General features: G+C 34.6%; 1 protein-coding gene across 1 annotated transcript in view; it reads left to right on the top strand.

Moving 5' to 3' along the window:
- Positions 1 to 14,963, top strand: part of C5 (complement C5) — a 30,491-nt gene extending 15,528 nt beyond the window's left edge. The window contains exons 22-41 of the mRNA XM_026062209.1: positions 327 to 387; positions 978 to 1,067; positions 1,338 to 1,550; positions 1,701 to 1,776; positions 2,700 to 2,859; positions 3,334 to 3,429; positions 3,728 to 3,899; positions 5,236 to 5,441; positions 6,240 to 6,392; positions 6,772 to 6,834; positions 7,646 to 7,727; positions 8,371 to 8,422; positions 9,152 to 9,254; positions 10,005 to 10,079; positions 10,176 to 10,281; positions 10,492 to 10,578; positions 10,955 to 11,044; positions 11,575 to 11,658; positions 12,496 to 12,634; positions 12,885 to 14,963. Coding sequence (XP_025917994.1) covers positions 327 to 387; positions 978 to 1,067; positions 1,338 to 1,550; positions 1,701 to 1,776; positions 2,700 to 2,859; positions 3,334 to 3,429; positions 3,728 to 3,899; positions 5,236 to 5,441; positions 6,240 to 6,392; positions 6,772 to 6,834; positions 7,646 to 7,727; positions 8,371 to 8,422; positions 9,152 to 9,254; positions 10,005 to 10,079; positions 10,176 to 10,281; positions 10,492 to 10,578; positions 10,955 to 11,044; positions 11,575 to 11,658; positions 12,496 to 12,634; positions 12,885 to 13,014 — 2,238 coding nt within the window. The 3' untranslated portion in view covers positions 13,015 to 14,963. The remainder of the gene's footprint in view (positions 1 to 326; positions 388 to 977; positions 1,068 to 1,337; positions 1,551 to 1,700; positions 1,777 to 2,699; positions 2,860 to 3,333; positions 3,430 to 3,727; positions 3,900 to 5,235; positions 5,442 to 6,239; positions 6,393 to 6,771; positions 6,835 to 7,645; positions 7,728 to 8,370; positions 8,423 to 9,151; positions 9,255 to 10,004; positions 10,080 to 10,175; positions 10,282 to 10,491; positions 10,579 to 10,954; positions 11,045 to 11,574; positions 11,659 to 12,495; positions 12,635 to 12,884) is intronic.
- The last annotated feature ends 5,811 nt before the right edge of the window (positions 14,964 to 20,774 follow it).

Raw genomic sequence — 20,774 nt, 5'->3', positions numbered from 1 at the left:
GTTACTCTGAGTTTCCAACTGCTTAAACTTACTTCATGGAAAGATGTATTTTTTATAATTTTATATTTTTTGTAACTTTATATTTTTGTAAATTTATATTTTCCTAAGTTTTATATAAATCTTTTGTTAAATTTTATTTCAAGATTTTGGGAGCTATAGTACTAGCTAAATGTACATAGAATAGAAGCAGAAGAGTAAAATAAAAGTCAACCATAGAAAAAGATGTATATGGCTAAGATACTATAAACTGTTGTTTCAGCTAATATGTTTGATTAAACGAAAGTGTTTCCATTTTCTGCTTACTTCTTCCTTTTTAATGATTTTAGCCAGAAGGCATTAAGAGAGAAGTTCATGCCGGTTTTACTTTGGATCCACAAGGTGTTTATGGTATGAGAACTGATTATACGTGTACCTCATCTGCTTTGTTTATGTTTTCATTTTGTTGCTTCATGCAGTTATGACAATCAACTTTTCAGTAATAACAAAAAGCAGCAGTTCTCCTTCCTGACATGTCCTTTCATATGTCCTTTCCATGGATTTCTTGTCCTTTCATAGACTAACAAATCCATGTCAAAATAGCTAGTCTTTCAAAAATAGTTCAATTCAATTCTTAAAGGAACCTTTGTATGTATCTTTTAATATGGTACGAAGATGTAGTTTTCTCAGTGAGCCTGAAAACCAATTAGCCAGTCAATTTTAAATAGAATATGTTCTCATTTAACCAGAGACAAATCTGAAACCACAAACTCTAGGTCAAGATCATATATTCTCTTAACAACAACAACAACAACAACAACAACAACAAMGATAGATTAATAAGTGTTTGGATCTGATTTTTTTCAATAGTTGATATTGTTTGCATGTATATTTGGACATATTTCTGTATTTCAGTTGTGATCTTTAAATCTGGCTATTACATCTGAATCCTGTATTGATTTAGATCATGCCATATGCTGTATGTGCATTTTCCATTATAGGTTTAATCAAGAGACGACAAGAATTTCGATACAAAATCCCACTAAATCTGGTGCCTAAAACAAAAATTGATAGAAGTGTCAGTGTAAAAGGTAAATTGAATTGAAACTTTTAGCCTACTGCATATTTACTCTTTCTATACTTGTTCTTTTGCTCCTATTTCTTATTCCTTTGATTAAATTTGTCTGAATTTATTCCTAGGTTCTCCTTCTGTTGAGGTAAGACTCTAGAGATGACTTTTTCTTTAGAAGTTTAAATAACTAAATCTGAAGTTATTGTTCTTAAATATCAGTCTGATTCTGCCCTTGGATTCACTTTGAGTCACCCATTTAAATCTTTTTTTTTTTCCTTTCTTTCCACAGGGCATCTTATGGGTGAAGTGTTTGCCACAGTCCTCAGTCCTAGTGGTCTCGGTTTTCTTGCTAACCTGCCAAAGGGCAGTGCAGAGGCAGAGCTTATGAGTATTGCACCAGTATTTTATGTGTTTCACTACCTGGAACAATCAAATAACTGGCATTTACTGGGTCCTAAAACCTTAGCTTCAAGAACTGAAATGAGGAGGAAGATGAAAGAAGGTAGAAAAATATATCTTCTTCTCTTGTTAAAGAGTTGTAGAGATGCATAGACTTTGCTGATAGAGGAAGATAATATATCTGAGTGAGCAAATATGATTTTAATATTAATCTTTTTTCATAACCACTAAGTCTGCCTAATATATTCCTTAGGAATTGTAAGCATCTTGTCATTCAGAAATTCTGACTTCTCATATAGCATGTGGAAGAACGGGCAAGCTAGCACATGGTGAGTTTAAAAGATCTTTTTATTAGAATGGATTGAAAAAACTTGATTCAGTTCTTTGCTTTCTTCTCATAACTGATTTTTAAAGGGTGATACTTTATAGTAAGCATGACAGGTGGGCTTGATGGTAGGTTTAAATGGTGCTTACAACTTTGAATAGCATCTTTTGATTCCTTGGTTTCACTTGCCAAATCCTTTATATGGGTCCACAGTACACACAGTTACTACCAAGTTGCACCAATGGTTAGGAGCAGACGTACCTGAGATGATCTCTAGGATTTTGCTCAGTTCTGAAACCTCTTCTTCTGGCTTGGAATTGTACAAAAGGACTATGTAGACCTTGGTTCCCTACAGAAGTCAGAAACCTGAGGAAAGGTCACACCCTGCATTTGAAGAATGAAAGCAAAGAGTAGGGATGTGGGCAGGGGGAAAAAGGTGATAGCCCTTGTTCACACAAATATGATATTTAGGAAATATCAAATAGGGAGGGGCTAATATTGTTTGTATAAAACAGAACTTGCCATTGCAAATGAGTAAAAATACCTAGTCGCTGTCTTGCTGTTCACAATGGCCAGTGCAACTGACTCATAAAAGGAAGGAATGAGATGCTCCAAGGCATCTTCCTTAAATTCTGTGCATAAAAAAATGAAATATTTCAGGCATATATCCTGAAACATGAGATTTGATCAACTTTATTTTAAATGCCTAGCTTAAAATTAATTATGAGTAATTATTGCATGTTAGTTATGTTAAATTAAAAATTCATCTACAATATTTCTTTCATGTGTGCAGGGGGTGGTACAGCTAAATCATAAGTAGTGCAAATCTGTGTCTAAGTATTCTCTAGAAATGTTGTTATTGTAAGGTTAAAAAAAAATTATATCTACTAGTCAAAAGAAATATATTCTGTTTGATTTCCTTGGCAGGTTGTCAGCTTTTGCTTTAAGGATTTTTGGACAAGTTAATCAATATATAAGTCTTGATCAAATTTCTGTTTGTAATTCACTTCTGTGGCTGATTGATAACTGTCAAATGCCAGATGGGTCATTCAATGAATTTTCAACTTATCAACCAGTGAAACTACAGGTATGGAAACTGAATGTTTTATGTGTGTATACACGAAAAGCTGAAGTTACCAGGAGGTACTGTGTTTTAGGAATGCAAGATATTTTGGGCTTCATTTTACCAGAACATCTACGCAAGACAATTTTGCTAATTTCCTGTAAAGTCATTTAAGAACAGCATAATCTTACATACTTTTCTGTCTTCCCACTAAAAATAGCTACTTGCCACTTCTTAGAATTTAGAAAAAATAAATACGTAGGTTGATTTTTTACAATATAATAATCTTTGCTTGCCAGTAACTTTTTTTTTATATTTTGGTCTATTTTTACCAATAAGCTAATACTTTCAAAAGAGCCAACGTATTTTCAGGTAAAATCAAATTGATGTTTGTTACAGGAATTTCTATTCATTTCCTCACCTAAACGGTAAAAAGTTGTTTTTATTTGAAAGAACTGTTTTTTCTATTTAATTACATTTATGTATTTGATTTTGTAGGGTACTTTACCTACAGAAGCTAAAGAAAAATCTTTATATCTCACAGCATTTTCTGTTGTTGGAATTGAGAAGACAATTAAAATATGTCCTACTCAGGTAAATATTATTTTTATTTTTGCCGACAGTCATATTCTGGGATTCTCATTTGTTCTGGTTCTATTAACATTAGACCAGAGAATCAAGAGGCTTTTTTCAGTGTCAGATGTTAGGATTTATTTGCTTTACTAGTCTTTGGCTTTCAAAATAAATAAAAGAACAATAGCAAAATTCTGGAGTAGTTCATTCTGGAATTTATTGTAGAAGATACTGTATGTGCCTATATTGTCTTGATAGATGTATTTCTTTAAAAATATGTGAGTAACACGTGTAAATTGTAGACTGTTCATCTTGTCAGAGAATCCACGATGCTAGAAATAGAGCAGTAGATTATTTGTTGAGAAATGTGCAATCTGCTGAAAGCCCCTTTACGATGGCAATAACTACGTACGCTTTAGCTCTTGTGGACTTGAACCATCACTCTGCACAGTCAGCGTTCTCTGCACTGAAGAAGGAAGCGTTTGTCATAGGTACAACTTATTCCAATCTATTTTCAGATTATTTGAAAATTTTTTATTTTAAAATACTAATATAGCTATCTAATTTCTGTTTCATAGGAATTCTGTATGGGGATTTAGGTTAATAGTGTGACTGAAATATTTTAATCATTTTTATGCATATGATAGAAGGGATGTTTTACTTGAACAGGAGAAAGTAAGGTAGAGCTTTTCAGAACAGGTTATCTTCAACACCAAGAGATCTGATTTCAAAGGCGTGATTTCAGTCCACTAAAAATTGCTCATCTTAATGGTTTTACTTTTAGCTTGTGGTAATGTTTACTGACTGCAAGCATAATAAATATTCTGCTTGTCTTTGACCAAGAACAATAGAACTAAACCCCATCACTTTCAGTCACAGTAAAAATGACAATACAGGATGAGCTGTTACTTTTTCTATTAATTGTTTTTTACCGTTTCATTCATGCAGCTTTCCCAACCCACTGTTAGTGCCTAAGGTGCAAACCAAATTATTTCAGTCCCCTTTTCATTTATTACTCCATATATCAGCTCAATGGTATTGTGATCAGATGCTCTTCCTCTTCTACATATTTCTGCTTAGACCTGATTTTGGCCTTCCTCCTTTGCTAATACTAGTTTTTTGGTTTGGGTTTTTTTTACAATGACTTCATCTGAAGTCTGTGGGCTAACGTCTGGACTAGATGGACAAAATATGTCTGGTCTTCCCTTCTGATTCTGATGAAACYGAATTGCTAAATGATGACTCCCAAAATCAGTTAATTAGTAATGGGATCCTACCATCAGATGCTCGTTTTTCATAGCTGTGTGTTTTTAAAAAAATGTTTAGTTCGCTGTCCAAAAGTTAACCCGATCTATAGGTCTTGCAGCCAAATGGTACCACTGGGATACTGATTTGTCACTGGTTGCTGAATGTCTTCACAGCCTCTTGTGAATGCTCTTCCTTTTTAGTGCTTTTTGTCTCAAGCCAGAACCTCACAGTGTTCTCTCCCAGATAACTATTTCTTCTGGAATAGAATAGCTTTGTTCTGTCTCTGTCAAAAGTGGCTTTTTAAAAAAAGAAATTTCTTTATTTTCTTGGTTTGGCTTCCCAACTCTGTCAGTGTTTAGGACCAGCAACTATCTGGAAATGCATCAGGTCTGTTTATCATCAGTTTCTAGAATAAATATCTGACTTACAAGCGTAAGCAAAGCACATCTTCATCTCCTGATAAAAGCAGGAAGAGTTCCTCCTTTTCTCCTTGACCTGTGTAGACAATAGTCCATCTTGTTTAGCCTGGATARAGGTTATTGTCTTTCAATAAGAAACCTTTCTTTTATACTTTTGTAGGTGATCCACCTATTTATCGTTTTTGGAAAGATACTTTCAAAACGTTAGGCCAAGACACTCCACACGCTGTTACTGCACAAATGGTTGAAACTACTGCATATGCCTTGCTTACCACTTTGTTGAGCGGGGACAAAAACTATGCTAATCCAATTGTCAAATGGTTGTCTGAAGAACAAAGATATGGTGGAGGATTTCATTCGACTCAGGTAAGCTTTTAAGTATTTTGTTCCCACTCCTCAAATATAAAATTCTGAGAAGGCTTAAGAGAGTAATATCATTAGATGACCAAATTGGCAACTTGGATGTCCTGCATATAGGACTGGTATCAAATAACTCTGTTACCATGATTTTCTTTGTCTGTGGGAAACGTGACTTCTTTGCATGAAGTCCATTATAAATAGAAATCTGCAAGCTGATTCCACTGACTTCAAATATGCTGAATGTAAAGAATCATACCAGGAAAAGTGTTTTCCCCAAGTTTGTTATAAAACAGAATATTTCATTTCACAACATTGTTGTTTTCTGCAAAAATGGAACGCAGTGTTAGAAAGTACACGTTTTTCATTGTAAAAACTGTTAGTATACATGAGTAGATGAAAACAGTCAAGTGAAATTTGCCAGATTTCTAATATGCTTTCTGTAAACTAGTCATACTATATAAAATACTCTAATTCATGCAATGTCCCCACTTTTTTCAAGCTATAAAAATAAATCTATTAAAGAGAAACTGATGAATGCTTTGTTTGTTTATTACTCTTTGCTTACTTCTTTTTTAGTACTTGTATACATATTTTAAAATTGTCCAAGCATGCCTAGCAGTGTAGTATTAAATACCTTACCATGGTTTTAAGTGTATCACTGAGAAACTGCTAAGCTGATTAGATAGTAATGGTTATTGCTATGTGTCCTCCTGGTTAAGTGGCAGAAAATAAATTGCTTTTTAATAAATTATTACTTTTATTTTTAATTCCTGAAAGTAATTCTTTATAACTGATTTCTGACAGGATACAATTAATGCCCTTGAGGCCTTGACTGAATATTCACTTCTTGTCAAACGGCTTAATTTGGACATGAGTGTTAAGGTAGCATACAAAAACTATGGAGATCTTCATCTGTTTAAACTGACAGAAGATAATTTCGTGGGAAGAACTGTGACAGTGAGTGAATAATATTGCTTTTGAAAAGCGAAAGCAGAGTTCTTAGTAACTTGTTAAACAATTCTTTGAACTTTGAAATCGCTACTAAACCAGCTTTTTTGTTTTAATAAATGGGGATTGATTTGGTACAGCAAATGTTTGAGGACTTTGTTATTTAAAAATCCCATTCTGCTAATCTTAATACATTTGAATGCTCTCATTTAAATTTATTATCTCTGCTTGTTCCTCTGAAGTTTTTTGTAGAAGCTGTTTGTAGTATCAGGCTTTAATTTGTATTAAAAATGTAGAAAAGACAAGTGGATCATCTGACTTGAATTCTTGTTACTAATAGTCCTATCTTTATTATTATAACTATTTTTATTTGACATCAATCCTTTAGGTACCTTTGGATGATGACATATATGTAAGCACTGGCAGCAGCACTGGCTTAGCTACAGTAAATGTAAGTGTGCAGCCGTTTTTTTAAATGAAGTCTATGGTTTGTTAAAATGAATATTGAAAAGGAAACTGATATTTCTCATAAGGTATTCCTTTTGTTGCCCTTACCTTTAGACTGAAGTAATAGGTGTCATTTTGACTATATTCTGAATTAAATATGATTTATGGCTAATAATATAAGTTGTAAAGTTCATTCCTTTTTATCACAGGTTTTCTGTTCCATAAATCTAAATAAGTGATCAACCTAATTTTAAAGACTGCTCACCAATTTTGAGTGCCTCTGCTTAGACAGCCAAACAGGGAAATCCCAAGTTAGTGACCAGTTTTGAAAAACTGCTTACTTCTCTGTTATTCTACTGTTTATATTTTGTTTATTAAGCGATGTCATTAAGGCATTGTTCTCTTACAGTATTTAAAGAAATAATTATTGTGTGTCTAAGTATTAAGTTGTCTCCATGGTATGTTTTCTTCTAATCTTTCACAGCTTCTTCTAGCATTGAACTTAACATCTAAAATTTAAATATTCTTGTGTACTAGTGTTTGCACTCATAAAATATCAGGAATTGTTGGATAATATTTTCAGTCTTCTAATCAGCCAGAGTGGTGGGCTTTTACTTAAGAATTCCATGTTTGCTTCTGTGCTGATCGTTTATTGTTCTGCTTTGTGTCATTCAAAATAATCATGCTGTACAGACTTGTTTTCACTTCTATCATATTCTCCTAATTCCATATTCTCAATTTGAATTTTTATGCCAGTTTTGAGGATTGTACACTGAGTGTTTTTATTTTTGTGTATTTTATTTCCATGTGTGTAGGTGAGGACAGTATATAATAAAATCGGTACTTCTGAAGAGTCATGTAACTTTGAATTGAAGATTGTTCCAAAGAAAGATGATGGTAAAGGGTCCAAATGATTTTAAATACTATTACTTAAGTCAGTGCAGGAAAAAAAAACTCACTTTGTTTAATAAAATGTTTCTTATTAAGAAGAAACTGTAAGAAATTCTTCCACTTTATAAATACAAAACTGGGAAAGAAATTGCTAAAAGACTTTCTTAGCCCTTCTTGAAACTATTGTCTGTCTTTCTGTGAAGAGAATTACTTTTTAATGTCTTTCTGTCAGTTGAATTTTTACATGTTTTTGGAAGAACCTTTGCAATTGGGGAGGGGGAACAAAAACTTCTTGCAGAAAAAAGTATTATGGGGTGGGGGAGGGAGTCTGTTTGGGGTGATTTCTGCAAGCTGCTGAGAGTTCTAGTCCAGATAAAACAAGGTACATAAGGCACATTTCCCCTGAAGTAGTTTCAGTAACATCAGTACCTGATAAAGCACATTAAGCATTAAAGCTGACATTTCACCTGAATTACAAAAGAACTGTAGTGCTGCTTGTTTGTGGCTAGGCAGTGAGTTCCTGGGAAAAACAGCTATCAAAACTAAGGAAGAATTCTCTTTCAATTATGAAAACGCTTTATAAGAATTTTGGGCTGCTGCTTCTGAGGAGTTATAAAATTACTTATTTGATTCTACTTGGTATGAAAAGGTTACAGAAGAGGAGATGGTGAGCCACTTGGGCGCTTAGAGGCTTGTGCAAAGTAAGTACAGCTGATTTTTTTTTTTTTACCCCTCTCCAGTGACTGAGCCTGTTTTGCATGTCAAGATTTCATTTAAATTAGATGCTGATTCTAAGTGTTCTGGATTTCCTAACCATGCCATTCAACATTCCTCCTTACAAAGGTGGAATTCCCAGTTGACCTGTTAAGGAATTGGAGCAGTGCCAGGGGGAATGCATTATTGCCCTCTGTGTGCATAATGAGAATATTACAAATGCTTTCTGGTCTTTTAATTTTTTCTTAATTATTGTCTTAATATTATATTGACTGACACTTTTGTATTGAATTTCTTTTATTTTTAAGAGATTAAAGTGTTTTTATTTGCCATCACTCATTTGTTAATAATTGCATCTAGTCTTGTGTTCTTGTTTTTTTCCTTTTTCTTCCCTTTTATATATGTGTATGAACAAAATTAGGGTCAAAGGTCCTGACTTCTTTGGGGGAGAGTTTTTCTTTAATTTATATCTGGGTACTCCTGGAACATAAGTATTAACAACACCTCCTTTATGCATTAGATTGCTATAAATCTGAAATAATTCATGGGAAATGTTTAGCTTAATTATGGGTTTACAATGGTCTAAATGTTGGTAAAAATTTTCCTCAGGATTTTCTGGGATCATGTTTCTGAAGATTGCTTTTAAATTTCAGTTATATTTAACTGCTTTTTAATTACAGTTATATGTAATTCATTTTACTTTTAATGTATTTTAGGTACAAGCCCACCATGAGAGAGCCACAGTCGGGGTCTGCACATGCTGTGATGGATATAGGTTTAGTTAGTGGACTGGAAGCAAATACAGAAGACTTATCTACTGTAAATATTAAAGAACATTTTTCTTTTTTGCATTTTTCTGACAAGACTATAATATTTCCTGTTCTTCCTCTTTCTCTCTTAGAGTAATGGTGCAAATCTGTCTTGTTATATCCTCATTGCTTCTAAACACTTCTCATACTAATGAGAATAGTCTGCCTAATTCTAGATGATGGGATTTGGATAGGAATCAGATCACCTCGTTTTAGCTGATCGGAAGCCAGACATCTAGTTAAAGCTTTCCTTTAGCCTCCCTCTGTAGTGAGTGGAGAGTGAAGAGCAGCTAGAGAATGGTTGCTTTCTGTGTTGGGACAGTGTGAATCAACTTCTGGAGATGCTGTTATCTGATAACTATAGAGGGAACACTGTTAGTCTATGCACCTAACTATTAATTGTCTGAAGTTTGTGAAATGAATCTTTGCTTTAGTTCTTGTGTTAGTCAGGCTCCTACTGAAAAATGTGAGTTTTATTTAGAGGCAATCAGAGTTATACTTCTGGATACTGGGCCTGGACTCAAGTTTGCCTTTAAAGATAATTGGCTTTTTAATTCTTTATTATCTTCATGCAATGAGTAAAAGGAAAATTTCCTTAAAAAAACAGGATAGGGTATGAACATTATAAAGAGGCAACACTAAAAATTTTGAGATTTTAATCTCAAAATCATGTTAAAACTGCTGAATACAAAACCTTAGAGATCATCCAAAAATTTTTACCTGTTGCATAAAAGTATTTCTCTGTTTTTCTCCCCTACAGCTTGCAAGTGGAGTTGATCAGTTGATAGCAGATTATGAGATTAAAGATGGGCATGTTGTTCTGCAGATAGACTCTGTATGTTATCCTTTCCATAACTATAAGCGCTACTTGGTCTCTTTGGAATCACCCTGTTTCCTTTTGGGCTCCTTCATTCATGTATCTGTTCAATAGGTGCCAGCTAATAATTTCCTCTGTGTTGGGTTCAGAATAAGTGAGCTTTTCCATGCTGGAATGATAAATCCTGCCACATTCACTGTCTATGAATATCATGCACCAGGTATGTGTTCCAGGTCTTGAAATTCATGATTTTTTTTTTTTAAACTCTTTCTTCCTAATAAAAAACTCCATTGCTCCTTCTTCCACAGCTTTTTAAACCATGTTATTTTAATCTTAAGGAACTTCTGATTTACAAAGTTTCAGTGCTGTCTTCTTGGAATTTGATTTTTTTTTTTAGTAAGAATTTAATATTCCTTTTTTGATCTTCTAGATAAACAGTGCACTGTATTATATAACCCGTATGGAGATGAAAAACTTGTGAGATTGTGTGAAGGAGATGAATGTAAATGCATGGAAGGTAAACTTTCTTTTTAAGATGTTTTCCCATTCCATTTGGTGGGAGAATGCAGTTTAATGCTTTGGACAAAAGCATGCTAATTCCAAGGAATAATCCTCATAAGAACACACCTGTTGCCCTATAAAAAAATTTATTACATTTTAAAAATTAAAAAAGATGTGTGCAGTTTAACCATGCATGTGTGACTAGATTAAGTTCAGGCAACTAAGGGTGTTATTTTGGCTTCTAAATATTCATTGTTGCAGCATGCAATCCCATCATTCCTGTGTTTCTCAGTTACAGCAGATTATCCCAGACAAGTAGAGGTTCATGATGTTTTACATGAGGACATATGATGATATTGTCTTAATACTGTCTCTCTTCTCTCTCAATGTAGCTGAGTGTAGTCGGGTACAAAAGAGACTAAATCTGTCAATAACTGCTGATAAACGGCGAGAAGCTGCATGCCAGGATGACATTGCATATGGTAATATTTGAATTGGCACTACCTGTTTCTTATGTTCACACTTAAATGCTTGCTGCCTTTTTTTTTTTTTTTTTTACTGCTGTAAAACATTTTGCTCCAATTATTCCTTTAATGATTAAGATTGACTAGGCTTGACAGTGACATACAGTGTATGAAGTGACGTATTGGGGTAGAGAAGAATAAGTGCTGCCCATACCCTTTGCTGAACAAAAGTCACGTAACCAGGATTAGTGCACCACTGAGCGTGAGTTGGAGTTCTGCTAATAAGCACTGTGTTTCTCTTACTTGGCACCATTCTAACGCAATCATGTGGCTTTGGGATCAGAGGAAGCTGTGTGCAACCAGATTAGAGCATGGGCAGAGCTTGTTAACATTTCTTAGCCATATACTGTATAGCCACGACCATAGTTTTCTCAGCAATTAATACTGTAAAGGGACATTATATTCTCCACCTGAGCATCTGTAGGGCATTTAGTTAGATGTATTGCAGAGAAAAACAATTAAAAAAAAGTTTTTCTGTTATTTTGCAGTTTATAAAGTGAGCATCTTGTCTCGCAGTGAAGAAGGTTATTTTGTTAAGTATTCTGCAGCTCTTCTAGATCTCTATAAAAGAGGTGAGTGTCCTTACTTTAATCCATGTAATTATTGCATTTACATTAAGAGCTGTCTGGTTGAGAACATTGAAGCAGCTGACAAAAACCAACAGTCAAACCTGGTCATTTCATGCAAGTGGAAAACCTTAGTACATTTGAGAATTCCTTTGGGAAGTGGTCTAAAAAAAGAGGCAGTCTTTGTTCAGTGTTTTTCAACAGCTTTTCTACATGATAGCTTTTGTTAACAAAACTAACCAGTAATCAGTTAAATGTCTGTTATGTGACAAAACAAGGTGAACGCATTCCATAATTCAGTTGTGAATTGTTGCTTAAATCTGTCCCATTCATTCCCCAGGGGACCCTCCCTTACTGTATATATAGTGATTGAAGTGGGACAGTATGCAGGGATATGCCTTGCCTTCACTCTTCTCAGATTTTTGTAGGTTGGACATATCTCTGCCCAGTGGAGAAAGGACTCCATTTGGAATGCTCTTGAGCACTCAGTATCTTATCTCTGGGAAAGGTAGCTGCTCACAGGCCATGCAGAACCAAAGCTGATATTCACCCATTTTTCCTCTGAATTTGATCACTGCATATGCCCTTATAATTATTTAGTGTGTACGAGGCTTATTTGCCATTCAGATTTCATTTCAAAATTCTTCAATACTAATTTCAAACAGCTGGAAACATATGTTTATCTTATCAAAATTTCCTGTTWTTTAACTAGTAGCAAATGGATCACTTGGCTCTATTGTACTGTAGAACATGTTAGTTTTTTATGTACAATATATATAAGTGACTGGAAATTCTCTTTGTGGAATTTTCCAATTCTTGACATTCTACTTTATTCTACTGCAGGGAAGGCTTTTGCTCAAAAAAATAATGAAATAACCTTTGTTAAAAAGAAGACCTGTAGTGATGTTGAATTGAGCCCTGGAATGCAGTATTTGATCATGGGAAAAGAAGCCTTAAAGATAAATGTTGGTTATAATTTCAAGTAAGCGGATTATCATCAGAATATACTGAGTTTTAATCCTAATCTTAAAGTGTGCTAATTCTGATGTAATTATGTAATAGGTTAATTTTTAGTTTGACCAGGATCTGTTATCCAATGTGAGTTTTCAGCTGTGTAAATTTAAAACAGGATGATGAAGACAAAACAAGCTATTTCCTACTGTAATTTTTTTGTTTGGTGTTTTCCTCCCCAGATCTTATCAGTGAGTGAGCATTTTCTGTTGTCTTTTTAGATTCCAGTACCCTTTGGACTCCAGCACTTGGATTGAATGGTGGCCTTCAAATATAGCCTGTACCTTTTGTCAAGAGTTTTTAAATACAATGGAAGATTTTGCTGAAGATCTCATCATCAATGGCTGTTGATTTACTTAGAGAATTTTTAAATAAAAAGTATAGATCAAATTTCATTTGGTGGGGGGGAACTCAGTTCTTTAGTAATTCTTTCCAGAATTTAATATTCATAGCTAGTTCATCTTGGAAAATGCTTTTAGCTTGTATTTTTTATCCACTTTTTTATAAAATAAGAATGTTCAGATTATGATTTTTTAAGCTTGGATAGGAGAGTAATGCAGAATACTGCAAAGACATTTGAAGTCAGATGATGTGAAATGAAATGACCATAAAAACAAACATGGGCGTACGGTACTGCCTTGTGCCAGAATAACACTTAGAAGCATTGAAATCCAATGTCTTATAAAAACATAACCCTTCCTTCAACAAAAAAATAAAACGAAAAATGAAATTATTTATCAGATAGTTTTGTTCCAACTTTAATTGCCAGGTAAATTGATTAAAAATGAGTGATGTATCTGTTTTACATTTGGAATGAAACAATATTTCTTGCTGATTTATTTGCTTAGGTTTTACAGCAAATCCTACCACAATAGCATCCAAGTATTTAGGATGAAGGGCTTGTCCAGCCCCATTTTCTTTATAATGAATATTTTCAAAGTTCAATTTCCAACTAAAGTACCAAACTGTGAAAGACAACTCATAAAGCTATTTAGATTGTGCCAAGAGCCATACTGAAGCCAGGTAGTCCTTACTCCTTTGTGCTTTTTCAGCTCCCATAGTTCCTTATACCTTAGAACTGCGGGTGACAGAGTCTTGCTCTCTTTATCTAAGCTAGTATCCAGGTATCTATCATAACATTGTGAGTGRCATTTTTCATTCACCATGTGGCTGGAATAGCAGATTTTTAAATTAAATAATCCTAAAGCTTTACTAAATTAATAAATCGTAGTTTCTTCCAGTTTGTATACTGGCAATATATGAAGAATCACTTCATCAGCCACTGAAAGGTAACCATCTGTTGTCTGAAATGCGAAGATTTGTTTTAACAGTGCACTGAAACACCACAAAGCATCTCAAAAACTCCTTCTACCCCCCCCACAATTGAAACAAAATATATCAGAAATGTACAGTTCATATTCTGTATGTTGAAACTGTTAGGGGCAACTTAACACTTTTTAAAAATAAACAAAATGAATTTATGATGTTAAAATCAGGAAGACCTTAAATACATCTGGCTGCATTTCAGTTATGAAGTGATTCTTGTCGGCACTGAGGATACTGTCATTTGTAAAGCATTTGGCAGGGAAAGTTTTCCATACAAGTAGAACTGTTAATAAGAAGCTTTTCAAAATCCTATTGGTGTGTGCGACAGAAAACTTTCATGAGAAATTTGTTGAATCTGCGCAGCCAGTTATTATTTACTTGTAAAGTGTCAAAAGTGTATTCAGAGGAATTCATAGTTTTATTTTCCTAAGGAATCTATTCCTTTTTCCGAAGAATTTGAACATACCATAACATTTTCTATGATGAGGCAAAAAGCATTTTTTCTGAAGTGCTGACTGGGTGTGCTGCAAGAACAAAGCTATTTTTCATGATAACCATGATATTTTACAAATAATAAACTCCCGTAATACTCATCTGAAACTTAGGAAGAAATACAGGAAGATCTTAAGGGGTATATTAGTTTAATTCGGAATTTTTAACCAAATCAGCCAAATTACATGTATTAACACGAGCTGGGCAGTCTACTACCTTGTCTTTCTTGCTTATGTTAGCTAGAAGAGCATAGATTTTTATGTTTATATATGTCATTTTCAAATGAAGCCTGGTATGCTGAGAAAATAAATGTTCCTGCTTTATAAGAGGTATGTTTTCATTGGTAGCAATATTCAAAATACAGCAGTAATTATTGTGCACTTTGCATGCTCACAAGAGTGTAAGTGCAGTTGATGTATTTCTCTGCAAAACCTATCAAGAAATTTGATCTTTTCTTGATTCTTAGATTTCAAAAATAGAGATCATCCCCCCTTGCAGCCGATACAATCATTATTATGAGAAAATCCTCTTAAAATAATGTAAAAATTATTAGTCTAAGGATTCAAATAAGGTAGTGTTAAACCAAGGCAAAAAAAGAAAACAGTCATGCTACTACAGTGAAAAAAAACAAGCATGTGATATAGGGGAATCCCACTTCGAGAGAGATTAAATTTAGTGTTTCCCCTTGCTGATGATGTGCTGAGAATTTCAGTCGTTAACCACTTTGGTAAGTCCTCTGTCCATACACTGTTAATTGTTATTTGTTACATGAAATATTTTGAAAATTTTAAATACTTTTGATGTTTTTGCTTTTGCTGTTTCTTCTGATAGATAGTGTTGGTATCTCTTCTATCTTTGTAGAGAGAAAAAAAGACTTAAAACTAGTAGTATGTTTCTCACTGCTTGTATTTAAAAAAGACCATGCTTTGGATATTAATACTGTAGTCTAGCTAGCTAGCTAAAAACAGTTTAAACAATTGTGATAGAATAAATAAGAACAGTATAGCTTAAATCACAACAATATTCAGAACTCGTGTAGTACTAAGTTTTGTTCATAATCTTAGTAGAATAGACTTGATGTTAGTGTAAAGAATGCCCAAATATGTCTGTGCCATTGAATTTTGTGTGAAAGCTTCCTTTCCAGAGAGATAGTGCTGTTTACTCTTAAATTTTAAAACACATTTCTTTGTTTTTGAAGATCCTTTTGTCAGGAGGAATGACTCCCCTTTTTATTTAGGCATCAGTATTGCTTACAGAGTATGAAGGGATATACATCGCTCTTGAAACACTCCTAGTTTGCCAATTTGCCACTGTGACAAAAACAGTAGAGGGAGCACAAGAACATCATTTTCATATAGGTCCTATAAAAATAAGAATTAGTACTTTTAACAAAAATATTTTTCAAAGACATTTTTAAATGGTCAGCTACTAAACATGCTGTACTCATTTCCTAGTGGATGAAAAAGAGAAATGTATTTTGGTGGATAGTGCCACAGTTTTAATTTCACTTCTGCTGGTAAAATTTTTTTCTCCATCCCACCCAAATTCCTTTTTAGTCAATAAAATTCACCCGTAAGACAGGAAACCCCCCTTCAGCACTGACGTTCTCAGGCAAATTATAGATTTACCAGAGCTGATCCCATGGTGAGGGCTGTGTGATAAAGTGGCGTGTGCATGCCTGTCACTCGCGTAGGGTAGCGCGTGGGATGCAAAGTCTCTTCTGCTCAGTCCGGAGTTCTGAGCATAAGAATGGCTGCAAATAGCGACACAGCTCTTGGGTCAGGATGCAGCACTTGCTTTAAGGATAGTAGAGTTACCCCATTCCTACCCCCRATAAATGCGGCCTTTGAGCACGGTGAATGGGAAATGTACTTCAGTGCTGCTTCCTGCTTTTTGCTGAGATAATGTAGTTTAAATGCAGTTTAAAACCACAGAAATCAGGAAATTCGGAGTTCAGCCTGAGAAAGCCCTCATTTTCTTGAACCATGTACGTGGTTGCAGGTACTGAGCAGGACTGAAGCTACAAGTTAAAACACATTATATCAAATAGGAGATTTTTAGTTTTAGAATTTCTTAAGCTTAGTGATTTTTAGCATAGACACTGGATGATATTTCAACAGACTAAGTTGCTCTGCGGTTTGATTTTATACAGTCAGCTCACTTCTAAATCTACCACTGTGTACATTGTGCTGGTAACAGCAGTGTGAATTTCTCAGACATGTTAGTCATGCAGTAAAAGAAACTGATCTAGAGAGACAGATAGGAATGCTTAGCGTAATCCCTTTGCATGAAGGGTTATTGGTACAAAATATGTGCAGAAGCAGGCCAGAGAAACATGTAAACTGATATAACCTGTATTAAATAGATACAGGAACAGAAATTAGGGAAATGAAAAACAATAAAGCAAAATCTAGAGCTGTAGAGGGACCACTCGTTTCTAAACCCAGAAGAGCCACATCATAGTAGCCTTCAGTTTGTGATGCTGTCATTTCACTTTTACTGCTACTTCATCCTGCACCTTCTGTCTTGAAATCTCTGTTTCTCCTGTAAACCTGTAACACTGGGGGATTTACACAGAACAAGAATTCTGAGGCAGCTTCCCTGGGACTGTATTTTTGGGGGCAACATATGGAAAGATGCTTATTAGAGAATGTCAATTACTGCCTTTTTCTTCTTTAATTTGGTTTCTGTTTTCACAACTCGAATTTGTGTGGTTTGAGAATGAAGGAGTCCTTGTTATTTTCCAACCTTCCTCTCATTGGTTTGGACTCTTACCACAGTCCTCAAATTTTTGATCGGTCCTTAAGTATGCTATTAGTGCATGTTGATTGACTGGCAGTTTATGTTAGTGTATTTTCAATGCTAAAGGAACTGCCTCCCATGCTGATGTATTTTTTTTTTCTGCTTTTTTTTTTTCAGGATTATCTCAGAGTTTGCAGTTTAACTGCACTTCTGAAAGCAAACAATAATGATGGCTTTAGTCTAAACTGTTCAGTTTATCTTCATAAGAGAACATACTACAGCATCTCTGTGCTTGGGAGATCTGGTGTCAAGCATTGGTTCAGGAGCCATGAATAGCCCACATGCTTCAGAAGAAGCTCGGGAAAAGCATGTGAATAACGCTGCTTCCATATATCTCTGTCCCCTGTGTAAGATGTTTCTGCGGAGTCCAGCACAGGTGCCATGTGGGCACACTTACTGCAAGGCCTGTGTTGCCTGKTTATTAAGGTAATCCGATGATACAAAATAGTGATATTAGATACTGTCAGTATTGATCAGTTACTGTTCTGGCAGACAAAACTGAGCTGTGCCTACATGTGATGTTTACACAATATTTGCAAAACTGGCTTTGCTGAAGTGGCTCTAACTTTATGGCTAGTGGCTCTTCGCACTGCAGTAGTCACCTTATCCTCAGTCCCAGGGGAGGAGGCAGAGATTAATAAAATGTGAAGAGAGTCTTGCTGTTCTGCTACTACAGATAATCTTTGTATGCTGGTATATATTTATGTTTGTTGAGTTTTGTAAATAAATGCAGCTAGTTCACATGCTGTCTATGAAAGAAAGGACTTTATTCCCCAGGTTTTCCTTTTGTATCCTTTTTAGAATTCCTGCAGGTATTCCATTGCTTTTTCATTACACTAACTGATGCTATTTTTATGCTTTGCTTTCTTGTAAAACAAAACAAAACAAATAACATGTGTGCCATTCCTTATTTGTATTTTAAGACATAGTAGACTAAATCAATGCCTACTGTAACTTAGGTAGATTTATAACAAATGTTACTTTGGCACTTGATGACTGAACTCAACAGTTAAAAAGTTTGCCTTGCCTCCAGGAAAGTGGCAGATGAAGGGCCAAATTTCCTTCTCACAGCTGCTGGCACAAATCTGCTTAGTTTTCAGTAAAACTGAGAAGAGAGTTTGGTCCAAAGTACAAAGTTGCACACATTTTTATTTTTATTGACTAGTTGCCCAAGAGCAGTACATCCAAGAACTTTAAAATTACTGTTTCCCCTCTCTCTTAGGAATATCCTTGATCCAGAGTGTTTAATTTGTGGAAAGAAGATAGTCACAGATGATGCAATTTTTAATTTTGGCTCTGTGAGTAATTTTCTTTTTAATCCTCCAAACTTTTCAAAGAAGCATGAGAAGATAACACTGTATCCAATAATAACTGGATAGGATGTCAAATTGCAGTGAGAAGTATGCTTAAATGCTTGGTGAGGTTTTGCAGGCAGTCTACCTATAAATATTTCTTTCTTTCTTCTGAACTACTCAGTATTGTTATATGAGAGTTACTGTGCATTACAAGACCTACTTTTCTCCTCAAAGTGGTACATCTTCGCATAAACACCTCTTCTGTTTCTCACGTCTGATTGTGAACTCGGACATACTGACTCAGCCATCCCTGCTAACACGGAGCCTGAGGATTTGTTTGAAGTGCAGTGATGTCATTGTATGGAAAAGATCAAATTATATTCAAATGTCATTATGGCCATGGGTCACACTACTAAGATATCAGTTAATAAAAAGAATTCTTGTTCTTGTTGTATGGAGTAGCTAAGATGGGCTTTAGGAGTGGTGAGACAAATTCACCATTGTAGCAGAAGCTTTATAAATGTATCTATGCATATATGTATTATTATCGAAGCAGTCATGTAGGAATGTAAGTAATAATTATTAGGAATTATACRTTTATATAAATGTGGTACATTGCACAGTCAGGTCAGCTAGACCCCGTATAATAAATATTAAGACCTTTTGACAAAGTTAATTTATAAAACAAAGTCGAAACATCCCACAATCAAAAATTAAGCATGAGGCAATCTGGAATATTATATCCATGGCTCTACCACAGACTGTTCTTCTAAACTTAAAGTTGATTTAAAATCTCCCTGTCCATTTCCAGTTTTGTGAAATATTTTCCTATTTCACAGTCTGTAAAGTGGATAATGGATGTAATCTTTGGGATTATCCCCCACAGCAAAGGCAGTATGATGGTTTCATTAACATTAACTTGAGATAATTACATAAATTCTTAAGAAAGTATAAATAATCTCTTTTTTTTAAACCTTAGAAGATTCCCTTTATTTTATTTATATCAGCATGTCCTACTGCTGCAGCAAAAATATTTACAGAATATTTGCATTATAAGTAGAAATGCTAGTGATTGATGACTATTCATGCCATATTATGTAGGAAAAACTAACTTCAGTTTCATTAGTGAAGTTGTCCTGGAACCAAAAGGCCAATTACTTACACTTCTTATCCTGTTAAAAGCTTTTACTTAAGCTCTACCTGTACCATCAGTATTCCTTTGCTGTTGTTGGTGCTTACAAGCGTTTACCAGATTTGTATTAATCTGTTTGCCAATTTTGTATTCACACTGTGTGTTAGATAAAGCCAGATGAAATCAAAAGCAAGGAGACTGAAAGACTTGCAGCCAAGGGTATGAACAAGAATTTCCTTCAGTCTGGACGATCAAATTCATATAAGGTAAGCGACGGTTAAAATCAAGAAAGGCAATGTAAGAGATAATACTTAGTACATATTGATAATAAGGAGCGAATTTCTAAGGCAAGAACTTTGTTATGGTCATATTCCTTAGTTAATATGTATATACAGCAGGGCCAATTCTGCATTGCATGGGAGAGTTTCATAAGACTAGTGGAAAGAAATCACCCCACAAGGCTGTTATTTCTACTGTAAATTTAGGGGTGCAAAGATTTTCTGTGTCTTCTCTGGCTGACACTCTAGAATACCTTGAACATCCTGTATGTTGAATATCGTACTGCTACACAGTATAATACTGCATAAAAGGACAGTGCTCTGTCTCTCTCTCCCTTCTACCCAGCAGGGATGGATTTTTTTTTTTTTTGCGTGAGTAGCATTTGACCTGAAAAAAAACTTAAAATATTCCAAAGTTGGAGCATGTCTTTTTTTGTTAACATCTGTAGATCTCAAATAGCTTCACAAAGACCAAAAAAGAATTATTAGTGCTGTGATGCACATAATATTTGGAAATATGAAACTAGAGCAAAGAAAATATTAAAAAGAGCTTATTCATAGCGGATTCATTTTATGGACCCAAAGCAGTTAATTACAGAGGAGCAAACTGTAGTACCAAGCAGTTAAATGACTTTTGCAAGGACACAGACAAGGTCAGTTGCAGAACTGGAAAATTAATTGAAGTATCTTGGCATTCAGTGTGAATTTATCAGACCACAGCAATTCCAGAGAGAAGAAAAAGGGAAAACAGCAAAGAAGATGGCTACATAAGCAAAGCAAACATGT

The sequence above is a fragment of the Apteryx rowi genome, unplaced genomic scaffold, assembly GCF_003343035.1.
Source record: "Apteryx rowi isolate R43461 unplaced genomic scaffold, aptRow1 scaffold_19, whole genome shotgun sequence".
NCBI lineage: Eukaryota > Metazoa > Chordata > Aves > Apterygiformes > Apterygidae > Apteryx > Apteryx rowi.
Note: the sequence above shows the minus strand (reverse complement) of the source record. Positions and strands in the feature narration are given on the sequence as shown.